At 36.8% G+C, this 15377-nt stretch overlaps 1 protein-coding gene across 4 annotated transcripts in view; it reads left to right on the top strand.

Moving 5' to 3' along the window:
* Window positions 1-15377, top strand: part of TMEM245 (transmembrane protein 245) — a 78738-nt gene that overhangs the window by 2215 nt on the left and 61146 nt on the right. For all 4 annotated transcript variants that reach the window (XM_072924385.1, XM_030265768.4, XM_030265769.4 and 1 more), the window contains exons 2-4: window positions 9146-9263; window positions 10896-10997; window positions 11902-12009. In XM_072924385.1, the coding sequence (XP_072780486.1) occupies window positions 9146-9263; window positions 10896-10997; window positions 11902-12009 (328 nt within the window). The remainder of the gene's footprint in view (window positions 1-9145; window positions 9264-10895; window positions 10998-11901; window positions 12010-15377) is intronic.

Genomic DNA, 15377 nt, shown 5'->3' with positions numbered 1-15377 from the left:
TGGCACTGGTGTTTCTGACACTTGTGTTCATTGAACAGTGGTAGGATTAACTGCACAAAACACGGTAAGCTCCCAGAACTCTTCAGACCAGAGTTTCTTGGGAAAATTTTGGGTTTGTGTCAAGGTAACTGATCACAGAGTTCCTTAAGCAAACCAGTTGCTTTCTAAGCAAGCTGACAGTGTCTCTTTCTGGGGCCATATAGGAAAAAAAAATGTGGGCTTTCCTTTGTAAGTAACTGAAACTCGGTCTGGCATCATCTGTATATCCTTTGCAGTGTTTTCTTAGTCCAGTTTTTTTTTTTTTTTTTTTTTTTTTAATTTTGCAGTGCTTGATGTATATTATCTCAGAGCTGTAGCAGGATAATTTAATTTTATCCATGCTGCTGAGGAACCCTGAGCTGGATCAGTTAATAGTGTCAGTTTTAACTTCAGTTAAGCACTTTAAAAGCCCTTTAATTGCCGTGTTATATTGCAGGACTCTATTTGCATGCATATGTTCTGCTTGTTAGCTGCACAGGAATTTGGGAAATTATGAGTGTTATTTTCTTGGCTCTGAATCCTCCATGGTTCCTTCTGTATGCACGATTGCCTTCTCCCTTTCTGAGTCCCTCTCCTGGACTAGAGAAGTGAGTGGATGCCTATCATTAGAATTATGGGAATTTGGAATACTGATTTGTTATTCTCTAACTAAAGGCACTTTTATGGTATCTACTAGGCCATGATACTGAGACTGAAATTCCCCTCTTAAGTTCTAGAAAAAAAGAAGGTTCTTCAAATGCAGTAATTGCATGTGACAGTGGCATGGTAAGGTGTATCTTGGCACCAGTATGTTAAAGGGCGCCCTCAGATCTGGCAAAGCCATTCATGGCATTGATGAGTCAAGATTCAGAAGTGCCTGTGTTCCCGACTATGGCTCTTAAGTCACACCTGCAGTTCAGGAATTTGGGTACCTCCATGACTGGATTGTTTGATAGCTGATTGCAAAACACTGCATTTGGAGAACAAGTTCAAGATCTTAGGCTAGTCTACAAGCATTGTGATCCTACGGTCTCCTTTTCTTTCCCTGCAGGCTTTATAATCTTCAAAGAAGCTTGCTCAAAAAATGTAGTTGGCTGCTGGACCTTAAATTAGAGGCTGGTTAAAAATTCCAGATGATTTCCTTGTTCTGACTCCAGCCTTCTCTTGGGTATTTGCAGAATTCTTATGCAGAGAGCCCTGCACAAACAGCAGTTTCATGTAATAGGGAAGGGGAATGTTGCACTATGACACAAAATAATTCACGCACTCACACTAAGATCGAAAGAGCAAAAGGAAGTAACTTTTATTTCTGACCTCGCAATATATAGAATGCCAAAAGTGACAATGAATTGGAGGATAAAATTGCCACCTCTCCAACCACACTGGTCAAACCAACAGTCCATCAATTCTGTCCTCCCACAAAGAAGAATGCAAAAAAATCATTATTTACATGAACAGTGTGTGAGAACTCAGTAGAAACATGTAAACATCAGAAGGCATAGAAAACTTTTAAACTTTTTAAACTTTAAAAACTTTTTAAACTTTAAAACTTTCAAAATAACAGGGTGACAGGGGAATATTTTTCTCTGTATTTTATTTCTTGGAAAGGATGGGAGTTTGTCCCATAGTAGACTGAATACAAAAACCCTACAGGCTTTTGGGCTGCAGCAATTTCACTAGTTTTGCAGGAGCTATGCCTGTGTCCAGCACTGTATCTAAAAACCAAAATCTTTTGCTTTGTGGCAGGAGTTCAAACTATTTTAGGCTGATGTTTTACACTTAATATATATCCAAGTCCAGCTATTCATTATATTTTCTTCTTTTTTTTTTTTTTTTTAGAAGAAGAATTTACATGCTCATATTTATTTGGGGAACAGATAGTTTGTAGATCCCAGCAGATGTAAAGAATTATACAGCTGCTCTGTGTTGGCTCTGAGAGTCATCTTTGTAAATTAAATTTGATGTAGTCATAATGAGCAGAATCCTCTGCAGTGAACTTGATTACAGGGCTGTCGAAATCTTTCTCTCTGGCCAGTCTTTCTTCCTTGCTTTGTCACAGATTATTGCAAGATCACCACAGTGTAGTCACATGTGTGTGTCAGTATATTTTTATATCTCTGACTGTATGAGGTACAACTTGTGTTGGTGTGGGGGTTTCCATGCAGTTAGAGCACTTAATCAGTCTTATCCTCACCAGAGTGCTGGGCGGCTCTGGAATCGCCATTGCCCACCATTGCCGTGACTGCTGTATTGGAATATTGTCAGAGCACATGCTGCCTGTTTTGGCTGGTATTGTCTGCTCCCCATCAGGGATTCTGTGAGACATCCACCAGGGAAACCTCTGTTTGTATTGCACTAAATGTCACTCCCCCAGCAACCCTTGCAGACTGAAATGCTCTAAGCATTCTTCCACACTCTGAGGTGTTTGGCTTCTACAGTCCTATTGAATATCACCTGTAGGGGCAAAAAGGCATCTATGTTTTGTTGAGTTCACCTGATGGGGCAAGTTCTCTTCTAATAAAGGAAAAGGCACACTTCTGATTTTTAATGTGCGTACAATTTCTATTTCTTTGAGGGTTTAGCATAGGTGGGCTTTTTTCCCCCTCCCTTTCTTCTTAGAGCAGGCTTGCAGGTTTCAAAAACTTTCCCACAATAATAAAAGAAAAAAAAACCAAACCAAAACAAACACCTGAACAAGCTATTAAGTATTCTTTCTGCTGTTTATTATGGTATCCTGGCTTATCCTTTATTATTATGGTATCCTGGCTTATAAATGATACAGCCAAATACTGACTGTAAACACATCTTGCCAAAACCACAGATTTTGGTATGTTTTCACAACTTTCCTTGGTAGAGATAAACTGTGTATAGAGCACATGTGGCCTGTTTAAAAACAAGATGGGTAGAGGCAGGGAAAGTCTGGGATGTTGATAGTGTTTTCTACTGTTGTTCTTCCCTTCCACACCCACCTTCAGTTTTGGAAGAGCCTGCAGTGAGGTACCTTTCTTGGAGAAGCTGAGGCGCTTGTTCCTATTTATATGCAGGAGCTACAGCCTCAAAGCTGGCAGTAGCCTAAAGCCTAATGATATATACTACATAATATTAGCTATTTACTGGTATTTATATGTATTGGTTGAACACAATGATGTTTCTTATTCCGACACCTCTGAAAGGAATGATCATTACGGAACTGTTCAGCAAAATTTTAACTGTGCTCTATATAATAAAAGAAGAAGGTGAAGAAATTGTGTATGTTGAGGAGCCATCTCTTGCAAAAGTGTTACCATGAAGTATGTCAGGGGAGTGGTGCTCTGTCTGCAGGGAAAGAATTTGATATGCTCTGGAAACCTCTTTTTGCAAGAGAATCTTAATACATTTGATTTCTGAATGACATATTTATTACTAGTTTCTCATAAGTAGCTTTTATATTAAGGCAGGCAAAATGAACTAAAGGAGAAGTATTTTCAACATCCATTGCTTCAGTCTTCTGGATATCTTAGATGTTATGATTATTTTTCTTAAATTCAGTGTAGAAAATGTTGCAGGAAACATTGAAAATAATTTTCAGCCCATGTGTGGTGGTGTTGATTTTGATAGTCAGTTTCCTCCTGCCCCAGGGCTCTAGTTATATGTTCATACTTTCATTCCTTCAAAAAGGGGTGATCTCACTGAACACCATGTTCCTGTTTCAGGTGGTTTAGTAGTCTGTGTTTTTTAATGCCCGAAATACCAATATGGATATATGCCACGTTTGGGGGTTCTAGAAGAAACAGAGTGGGCACACAGTTCTCTAGTCCTTTGGACTTGAGACAAGGAATAATTTACTTGTGTCCACTTAGAACCTGCTTTAGGTAAATGAAGGCTTCCTAAGTGAAGGGAGGAGGTGCTTGTCTTTGCTCTGAGGTGAAAAATAGTCTCACATGTGTGATTAATTGGAGTTTGGATATTTGCTTATATGTTTCATAAGGGCCGTCTCTCTGCTAAAGGACAGGTACACTTAGTCTGCAGGTTATGGGTTGTTTTGTGTACAAATGAAAATGCACAAAGCTACCATAAATTAATTTTGGTTCTGGAAACTGGAGTCAAAATGACATCTTTATAATATGTCACCTGCCTCATTATCTTTTGTGTTGTTTAGAAAGCCATTTCCAAATGAACAGGCAGATAAAGAAAACAGACTTTTCTTTTTTTTTTTTTTGAAGGCAAACACAGTTTGTCTTTTGGCAGTGCATTTAATGCATTGTGTTGCTTCCTTTTTCAAGTCCAACACACTTCTGCTCAGCTTTTTTGGTAGGTTCATTTTCCTTTGTCAGCCTGCATCACCACTGAGGAGGGAGATATTGAAAGGGTCAACTGGTGTCATAAGATCACCTCATTAAATCATCGTCACTCTGCAATGCTGTTTTAAAAGTTTGCAAAAGTGCTGTGTTAATGCTTAGTCAATGTTTTTAATGATTTTTTTATTTTAAGAGAAACTAATTAAAATCTCTATTTCCAAATGAAAATTTGGTTTTAAAATACTAAAGGGAACTGATGAGGTAGTTTGGCCTTTTTTTTTTTCTCACAGCATGGAGACTGGAAAATAGAAAGCAATTTAAATTAGATCTGTAGATCCTTCAAACAGTTTTAAATTTAAAGCTCAGTTAAAATCCCCTAAACAAACCAAAACATAAACCAGACTCTGAAAAACCTTGCTCTATGATTTCCAAGTTGACAGAGCGGCCAGGGAAAAGCATCATTTTAAAATGGCCAGGGGAGAGGGTAGAGCTACAATTAGAAAAGGAAGGAGTTCAGACTCGGTTTTGTAGGTGCTGATTTGTTAAAAACTGAAAAATTTTGGCAGGTTGGCAGGGTATACATCAAAAGAAGTAACTGTTGGTTTATCTCCTCAGTCTTCACTGTTGGATTTACTTGTGGGATGGTTCATAGAACCATGGAATATCCTGAGTTAGAAGGGACCCAGAAGGATCACTGAAGTCCCACTCCTGGCCCTGCACAGGACCACCCCAAGAATCATACCATGTGCCTGTCATTGAGTCAGGGATGGATGAATGAGTAACACATAGACTCTAGGTCTCCTGAAGGCTAATAATAATTTTATTAGGAAACCTGTTCCTTTTATACACAGTTCTGATACAGGTGGACCTGATTGGTCATGTAATTAAAACAGTCACCATTGGCTAATTAAGAAACCACCCTTTGGTAAACATCTAATGAGAAGCAACTGTTCAAAACACCAGCTGCAGAGCCTTAAGATAAGAATTGTTTTAATTATTTTCTTTGAGCTTCTCACAACTTTTCCCAGAACAATTCCTGGGAAAGTTTATCTGGTTTTCTCTCTCTGACCAGGCTGTCACAACTACATGTGCCTGAAAAGGCAAATGAAGCAGGTGGGAAATGTGTTTGCTGCTGGATGTTGAGATGTTGGGGCAGTGTTCCAAGAAAGACTGAATCATTCCAACAGCTTTGCAGTGGGAAGCTCTTCTTACTTATTGCACTTCTGACATATGCTTCTGTTGCCCTGTTGTTGGTGCCTGCCATGCTTCTATGAGCTTATTTTGCTATAACTGAATCACAGGTAGTTTTTTATGAGCTTAGGGATCTTGAACTGGCTGGATGAATGTTGAAGTTGTGCAGAAGAGGTGGGACTGTCTAGCTGGCAGTAGGAGATAATGAATTGGCACTTACAGTAACAGTTATTGAATGCACTCATCTGCAAAACTTTCCCCATAGAAGTTTACTTCTTGATAGGAAAAAGGGGAGTGAGCCGTGTCAATAAAAAGTTTTACTCTCTACCATAAATCAGTATAAACATTGTCAAAAGTTGAGTAGTAAGAGTTTGTTCATGAAAAATGAGGTCAAAGCCAGAAGAGTGGCTCCAGTTTTCAAATCCTTCAACTTCAATTTCTTCACCAGGAAGGAGAAAGAAACTTTCAGTAATGTTGGTGATAGTTCATGCTGATAAATCCTTGACTTTCCAGCACAGAAATTTCAAAGAAAAATCACTAGCAGATGCTTGAGTTTAATGTAAAAGCTGCATCTTTCTATGGTGTAATTTTGTCTCTAGTTGGCGATTTAAAGAGAACTAAAGCCCTTCATAGTTGCCTTAGACGTCTCTAAATCTGCCTCTTAAATTTACCACTTTAACACTGAAATGGATGGTAAAATCCAAGAAGTTACTCCGCAGTCTTGGCACTATTTATTCAGAAAAGTTGACAGTTTTACATGTCTAAATGCAAAGCAACGCTTAGTTCAGTTTGTGAGAGGTGCTACAAAATGCAGAGGAGATATGAAAAATGAGGTCTTGGCTGTCTATTAAGGTAGGTCAGGGAATGAGGAAGGGCATGAATGAAGAAGATCTGCTTGTCTGCTCAATTCAGTACAGCTAAGATTTCCTCTCCACCATATGTAGATATGTGGCAGTAGTCACACAAACCTGCTTGCAGGATTAAACTATCCCGAAGTTGCGATATATGGAAACTGAGCATGTCTGTAAATAATAATTGTGGTTGAGGAGTGATTTAAAATCGCAGAGTACGTGGTGAAAGGCATCTGGAACTGACTTCAGCTTGCTAAGTAGTTGATTTGAGTTAATGCATTCTGCAAAATCTGAAGCGTATGTATTAGTTACCTGGTTAGCTCATAAATTAAACACTCTTACAAATTAAATTTATAGGCATTTTGTCTTAGCATGGAATCTTATCAATTACAGTTTCAGTGCGATAATTAAGTAGCTTAATTTTAGTGAAAGTAGGCAGTCTTTCATTCTTTGTTTCAATTATGTCAGTTCTTGAGAATGACATACAATGGCAAAGAGGCTATTAATATTCTCCATGCTTTTCGAGCCAAAACATTTGGAGACCATCCAGAAAAACAATGGGAAGAATTATGTAACATGCTTTTAAAGGGTTAAGGAAAAAAATAAGTATGCTGTTGTCAAGCCAGTATGGTATGAAATCCTAGTCCATGTCAATTGAAGTTAATTTGCCTTGTCAGTTGCTTTCAGCTATGAGCTGTTGGAAGTAGGCTACCCTAGTTCCCGTGCTCTGGTTCTTGCAGTGTAGGGATGTGCTTGGCCATAAGATTAACCAATAAAGAGCTGATTAATCCATGGTGTCACTGAAATTAAACTTCTTGCCCCAGACAGTTTATTACACAGTTCTTTTTACAGAGCTTCAGGAAGGTTATTGTTTGATCTCTGAAACAGAGTGACTGCTTAGTTTAAAAGTAAACAATTTCTCTCTATTCAGTAGAAGTGAAGACTTCTACTTGGATCATTTGCTAAGCTTTTAGAAATGGTAACTGGTAAATTATTTTAACTTCAAACACAAAAAAAGTTATTAAACCTAAACCCTATAATATTCAGCTACCTGCATGGATAAAAGCAGTGCAGTGTGTTTTGCTTTGTTGGCTGTTAAACATAGGCTTATGCCCTATTAGCTGTCTGCTTGTTTTTAAACAGAAAGTTTAAATTACTGAACATACTGAGTCTCCTGTTTGTAATTTATCATTAAATTTAAAAGCTAAAGAGAAAATCAGCTTGGAACTGGAACATTCATTGTACAAAGATGCTGTATGGCTGATGTTGGGGAGTAGGGTAGTATTTTTGTGATGAGTTATCCATTGCAATTAGAGCTGTGCTGTGAAGTGCCTTATGAGTGAATTTATGTTTAAACCTATTGAAGGAGTGCTACTGTGCATTTGTGGTAAGAATGGTTGTTTTTTTTTTTTTTGTGACTTTAGTCTTGATGTCTATGGGTTATGTTAGTTTTAGACATTTATTTTGAGTAAGAATGGTTGTTTTTTTTTTTTTTGTGACTTTAGTCATTTGTGGTAAGAATGGTTGTTTTTTTTTTTTTTGTGACTTTAGTCTTGATGTCTATGGGTTATGTTAGTTTTAGACATTTATTTTGAGTTTGCAGTTGGCCATAAGCATTATGGAACTCTGTTGTTGCAAAACTAGAAATAAGAGAAAAGTTGGAGTGACCTGCTTAGATGAGAAGCATTAGTGTGCAAAGGGCAGGTATACCTTTGTTCACATATCTTAAGTGATTTTAAATTACCTTGCATATGTGATCGTTCCCTCTGAAGTTATCAGGGACATCACTCACTGCTTGTCTGCTCAATTCAGTACAGCTAAGATTTCCTCTCCATCAATTAGATATGTGGCAGTAGTCACACAAACCTGTTTTTCACAAGGACTGTTGTGTTTTCAGCATGAGTTGTACAGTGGAGAGTAGAGGTGAAAACTCCTCTGGTGTGTTCTTCCTAATTACTTGTTCTGTGTCTCTGCCTGTGCATTCTTCCTTCTTACAGTGATGTCTGATTCAGCAAATGCTCTTAATAGAAATTCTGTTTGAACTTCATTGGAATTTATGGATTTATAAGTGTAAATTTGAAGTGTACTTAACTGGTAGTGGATAGGGAATGTTCATTGAATGTGAGCCAGAAATATCTTTAGTTATTTATTTTAAGAATGCGACACTGCGTTTTAATTTTTACAGGTTTTTTACAGGTTTTATTTCACATCCTCTCCTGAGTAGTAGCTTTTCACCTCCTGTTACTCTTCCTGCTTCCTTCTTTCTTTTCAGCTCAAATTCATCATTTCGGGATTCTTAACTCCAAATCTGTATTGCTGTTTATCTGATGAGTAGAGTAGTAGAAGGCAGTTAGAATCAGCAAACCCAAGTTGTAACTGATGTCTTCTTGTTCTTGTTTTTTTTTTAAGTTAAAAAAATGAAAAAATTACATGTTTTCTAAAGGTGTCTGTTTTGTGAACTGGCATCACTGAGGAACAGCAGTTTTTGTTGTGCTTCCTAATGGCTTCTTTGGCTTAAGCTCCCTTTTGTTTCTTTGGACTGAAACACAGGAGCTGGCAAATTGCTCCATGCTGAAATGAGTGCAGCGTGCTGTGCTGGCCAGTTCTGTCTCCCTGTGGCCACATAGGTGCTGCTGCTGATCTCATATAATTAATTGAGATGTGGGCTTCTTAAAGACTTACAAGCTGACTTCAATTCTCTGTGTATGACAGTTATGGGTGTGTGCATGACTGTACACACATACATGAGTACAGTAGAGCTCTCTTTTGACGTATATATACATACCTATGTGTATCTTTTTCTTAAAGATATGGACATTGGTAGTTGGTTACCTGCTGATGGTTTCATTCAAGTGGAATATAAGCACTGAACGTTACTTAAAAGCAATCTCTGTTCCTGTCTGGATTATGCTGCTCTTTCACTTAGGTGAGTAACAAGAAGTTATTATTCTGATATCTGAGAGTTCAGTAAACAAAGCTCCTCACTTGCTCTTCTACTAAATCTGTGAAATAGAGTCTTAGCTGAAGTTCAGACTGTTTTTTCTGCTCAGTAATCTGGCTGCTTGTGTCCAGAAGGGAGCTTTAGAGTAGGGAATGGGAAGGCATCAAAATGCTGAGCAACGTCTTCCACTCCTCATGCCTTTGTATTTCCTGTGGTTTCCCCTTATTTGGTTCACAATGTGAACTTCTTGACAATGAGGAAAGCCTCATGTGAGGCTGGCTTTAGACATTCATTTGTGATATTTTATTGGAAGCCTGCCATTAACCAAAGCTGAAGCTGCAAAATGCATTTAATAATGGTAACAGAAGCAAAAAAAAAAATCTATCCATATTCAACAAGCATATCAGAATGATATCAGCAGTATAAAAATACACTTGCCAGTAATTTATATAATCTATTAATACAAACATAAGATTATAGTAATCTTTTAGACTTATGTTACACATTTAATATAATAGATTATCACCTTATGTTCTCATATCAGAGTTCATGGTGGAAGAATTGTGCAGTTAATAGAAGACTACCATGATAGAAGGTTTCACATTGTACCTCATGATTTACTTTACTTTAGCAGCAGGTTTCAAGAGTTGTTCTGACCATGTGAGGATGTGTTGTGGTGTGTTTTGCTTTGTTTGCCCCCTGTTCTCCTCCCTAATCCCCTCCCTTTCCCAGCTGCCAGTTTTCCCAAGCCCTTCCCTAACCTCCTCCCTTCCAAGCTGTCAATCCTCCCTATCCCTGCCCCTTTCTTCAGAGAGTTCTGTGTCTGTTTTGTTGCCCTCAACACCCCATTTGTTACTTTTTATTATTATACCCCCCCATTTTCACTGATAGGCTAATAAGCTAATTGCCCCACCTTATACTTCTCTCTTACCATATCCTCATTGGGTCACTTTCCTACACCCTTCCTCCTGCGTTGCTGTATAAAAACTTTTGTTCACCACCCCTCCAGTCTTGTCCGGGAGCCCAGGAATAAATCCACGTTGTTCTACCCCAAGACCCATGTCATCGCTGTCTGTCCCTGCCAGACCTGCTGATAACTGGGAATTGCAGAGCTCGCAGGGGGACGGTCGCGCCCCGCACAGTGCGCGCTGCAACAAGGGTGCTTCTCTGAGGTTTAAGCTATATGTACTGACTTTGCATTTCCTTAGATTTTGACAGTCTTGTATTTACTGGAAGTACAGGCTGAATAGGAAAAAAATCTCATTCTGTGGAGATCTAGCATAAATACACATTTTTGGGGGGAACATGACTTTTCTCTGATATTGAGAATGTTTTGATTTTGTGTGTATTTTCATGTGATTTTGAATGTTGTTTTCAAAATTGTTCTCTATGTTAACATAATATGACTGCAGTTAGGAACAGTAACAACTTGGTTTGTTCATTGAGAAACTTGTTCATATTTGTTTTCTGTTCTTCCTTTAATGCAGAAAGCCTGTTTGTTTTACAACTTCTTTCGTTTTTCATTGATGTGCTGCCTTTCTTGATTTTGGTCAATGTAGGGTTTACTAATGGTGTAATTCTTCTTGTAAAAAAACATCCCAACACTGTATCTTTCAGCTTCTGTGGCAGGTTCCTGGAGAATTCCTGTATTTCTGGTTATAGTTGTTCTGATGACAGTAGGCATGTTGCATGAACAGCAGAATGGAAAGGAGTCTTCTGGTAAGGAAAAGTCACTCTTTCTTTTACTGTTGGAGGCAAAAATTCACTTAAGTCAAATGAAATAATATGGACTGTATCCCCATAAATTAAATAACATATGGATTACAAGAATTTAGTATAGGATGTTTAGTGTGTTTCAAAGTGGTTTACTCATGCTGAAGTGAATCTTGGATTCTTTACAGAAAATTATTGTCATGGACTGATGTTTCTTTTCCATGGTAAAGTAGCAACTCATTATTAAGCCAAATTCCTTGAGTTCATGGATTTCAATATGCAATTTCAGGCGTGAAGGTAGACCAGGATGTTTGAAATCAGAGGCTAATTTTGAAAGAAATGAGCAATATGGGTTTAGTAGCTCCTAAAATACTGAGTAGGAGAGAAACCAAGATAGCTCCATCTAGCAAGTTTCCAATATCCAGTCATTTGTTTTTAAAATAGTTTCATAAAAATATGTTTTGTGTTTAGATTTTGAGAAGAATAGTTTTTTCCTGTTGCAAGTCAATTTAGAAAAAAGTAAAGGCATCATAAATTCCTGATGAAGGAAACCTTTTTCCTGTCTGGCTGTTTTAGTTGGTTAGTAAAGTTGATTACTGGTATAATTTTTTTTTTTAATAATTGTGCTGTCAGCAGCTGTGAATGTCTTGGTTGGTAGCAGCTCATTATCAAGAAAAGCACTAAGCAGATAACTGGTTTTGAGTTTTGGCTGCAGATGTGTTGTAATACTAAAATTAATAGCGCTCATTCTTATTTGATCATATTGACTACATATAATACATACTAAACATTAACAGCATCTATCCATATAATTTCTGCTGCCTGACAGCTCCAGTGGATATCTAACACAAAATAAAACATTTTAAGGCTTAATCTTTTTGTTACTTACATGCATGTATATATTTTACAGGGGCAGAGCTTCCTGGTCAGGTGATTTCCATTGCTGCTTCAACAATTGCCATGGCAATTTCAATGACAGAAGATGAGTCCAATAATGAACATTCCTCCCAACCCTCAGGTGACTGAAAACTCTGTAAGAAACATTTGAATTTGCTCTAAAGGCATGAAAATGGATGGAATTCAGATAAAATTTCAAAATAGTTCATAATCTCTTAATTTTGTCCAAAATAGTGTCCAAATTGTGAATCGGGTTTATCTGTTTTTAGAAAATGTCAAGAAGATGCTAGTATAAAAGCTGTCTAGCAAAGGATAGTTTGTGGCTGTTGAAGACCTGACTAAAAGGTTTTATTATTATTTGGTGGTTTTTTTTAATGAAGATGTAATTTTTTTTCCCTGTTTTTCATTGTTAATTATCTTAATTTTTCTAGCCTTTTGATTTGTTGTCAGTTACATATTATATAGCTGTATTTCTGCCCCAGGTACAGACAGACTGGAGGAATTTTTGTGTACATTGCAGTGAGAAAAAAACGCACCACTTAAATTATGGCATGCTCAAAGTCCTTCGTATAGTGAGTTTACTTGACTTTGTGGCTTGAGTCACATGATACTTCCACTTACTGTAACACAATTGGCTTAAAAGAGTTCAGACAAAGTATTTAGATATCCAGTGCTGATTTGGAACTTTACCACCTTTTTTTTTTTGGGTAGGTCTTCGATGAAATGTGATGGTAGACAATTAAACTGAGATCTCTGGAAATTGAAAAGTTTCATCCATTTCCTGCAAACCAAACCAAAAAGATAATTCTTGACAGAATGTGAACTTCCAAAACTTAATTTTTAAATCTAAAACCAGCAGCTTTAGACAACTTAATCTTAGCTTTTTTTTTTACATTTTATATGACTATCATCAATATAAACATAAAAGCCTATGAAATTATGTCCTGAAATTTGAAATCAGAGCATTATGGTAACAGTTCTCCTGTATTTATGTGTTCATTCTTTAATTTTGGAAATGAGAAAATTTTTTAAGCTGAATTATGAAATCTGGAAAAGTAACAATTGCCCACAAAGGGGCTATGGAAGTGATTGTGTTCTTCACTGCTATTTTTTTAGTTTACCAGTTCTTATATTTTCTCTTCTTTAAGACAGTTGTCTTTCTGTTTTCAAGAAGAGATAACTACAGCACTTTTTCAAAGGTGTCTTTTATATTTTTTTGACTACTCTTGAAACAGCTAACCAGATGAGGGTTTTTTTGTCTTGTGAATTATGTTGTTTTCCTTCACAGGACAAAAAAAAACCCATGGAGTTTTCTTTTAACTCCTAACAACAGTTAAAATAATATTCCAGCAATCTGGTAAAAATTAGTATTCTGTTCTGTGATATATTAATCATAATTTTGTCTATCTTTGGTTTGGATCTTTTGAATGATGATGAAATATTATTCTTATACAGCAAAAAGTTTTACCTACAGGTTTAAGAACTCACAGCTTTTTTGGTTTTCCTGACACTATTAAATCCATTACAGAACAATCAGGCTTAAAATCGTGTATTAAAAAACTATGAGGGAGTATAAGCTTTGCTGATTTTTTTCTGAACACCCATGTTTTTCCATGTTTTATTGTTGAATACTGGTATTTAGTACTGGGGGCGAGGAGTTTAATGGTACCAATTTGTGTGGTCTAAATGGTCCTTCCTGGTATTCCAAGAGTTTCCAGTGTATACAGCAAAGAAGAAGTCTGCAATTTCTGAAGCAGATACTACTGGAGTACTTTGTGGACAAGATTCTATTTTCTTGTTGGCTTCAAATATGATAGATACTAAAATCCTTAAATGAAGTAATGACTCTCAGGTTCCCTTTTGCCCTCACTTCTTTGTTTTCTCAGAAAAAAAGCATAAGAAGTATTTTTCTTGTGAAATTACAGAAAGATGTGGTCCTTAATGAAGGAGTACCTTAATTCTGATGTTCTATGGACTTCTTCATTAATAGTAGTAAAATTACTGTTTTCCTGTCTTATGCCCTGCATAGAGATACAGAAACCTGTCTTTCTATGTAACTGTTCCTTTATCTTCATCCTGGGGAGGAGAATAATTCAAAATTCTGTGACAGCGAGAAATTGATGTGACAGAGAACATACCATGTAATGAAAAGAACAGGTCTTAATAAGACAGCCTATGAAATTTGTTATTCAAAGAAGTACCATTCATTCTGATTTTGCTAGAATTTTTTCCTAAGTATTTTGCTAGCTGTTTAGACTGTCATACTTCCATTGGTTGGAAGATAGAAAGGTGCTTTTCAGGTTTCATCTTTCAAAATATCATGAAACACACTAAATGGGATTTTACAAAAACAGAAGTTACTCAAAATCACTGTACTGACAGTTCTGTTTCTCTGCTTGTATTGACAAGGCACACACCTTGGTTTGCAGAACATATCTTGCCAGCAGAAGGTGACTGTTTTCATTTGCAATTTTGGTTCTTCTTTGGGTGGATGTGCTTTGTGAACTGGTTTATGAGAGCCATCTAAATGGCTGTTCTAATGCAGGCCTGTGTTTGTCTTGAGGAGAATACTGGGTTATTGGGATTGACTATTTAATTTTGCTAGAAGTGCTGGAGAACTCCATTCTGAAAAAGCTTTTTTGCTTTGGGATCCCCTAGAACTTTTTCTTTTCCTCTTTCTTTCTTTTCCTTTTTTACTCCCTCATCTCTTGCCCCTGTGTTTTGTATTCTGTACAGTCTGCTTACAGAGAGACTGTAAGAAATAAGACTGTTAATTTGTTACTGCTTTTAATGTTACTGCTGCTGTTATTTAATTAAATCATTATTCATTACAAAAATGTCAGTCAAATTTTTATTACTAAAAGAAGGAAGGTTATTTTTTCCTAAAGGCGACTCTACTAAGGAGTTTTTGGGCAAAATGTATTTTATAACTGTAATCTTAGGCATAGGCTTCAGTTAATTATTCTGGTTTTGCTTTTAGTGCTTCCTTTTGTTTGATAAATATTTGAGTTTCTGCTTTTTTTATTATTACTTCTTATGTTGATTATATTAATTTTGGAGCAGAACAGTAAGAAGTGTTGAATAAATTGAAGGGGAAGATTTTTTATTATGAGTATACTGCTTTCAAATTTCTGTTCCTTTAGTGCATCCATTTGTTTCTGTTAGTACTCTTCTGCTTTATTACATATAGACTGAGAAATACAGGGGAGTCATAGACCCTCTTCTATACTTAGTCTTTTTATGAAAATTTCTGTTTACAGGTGACGTTTTCTCTCCCCTTATAAAAAGTTGTTTGTAGTTGGTATAGTAGGGCTGGCCATCATGCCATGGAGATAGATATGCACTAATTTGCCAAGAACCTTTCCACCTGAAGCTTGTGCTGTGCTTATCTGCTTGCAGAATTCCTTCTTTCAGGTTGCATGCCATAGTTCCTTCATGAAATTCTGAAGTTGCACCAAATACATAACCAGCAACCATCTGATGTTTCTG

This window comes from Taeniopygia guttata, chromosome 2, assembly GCF_048771995.1.
Source record: "Taeniopygia guttata chromosome 2, bTaeGut7.mat, whole genome shotgun sequence".
NCBI classification, from domain to species: domain Eukaryota; kingdom Metazoa; phylum Chordata; class Aves; order Passeriformes; family Estrildidae; genus Taeniopygia; species Taeniopygia guttata.
Note: the sequence above shows the minus strand (reverse complement) of the source record. Positions and strands in the feature narration are given on the sequence as shown.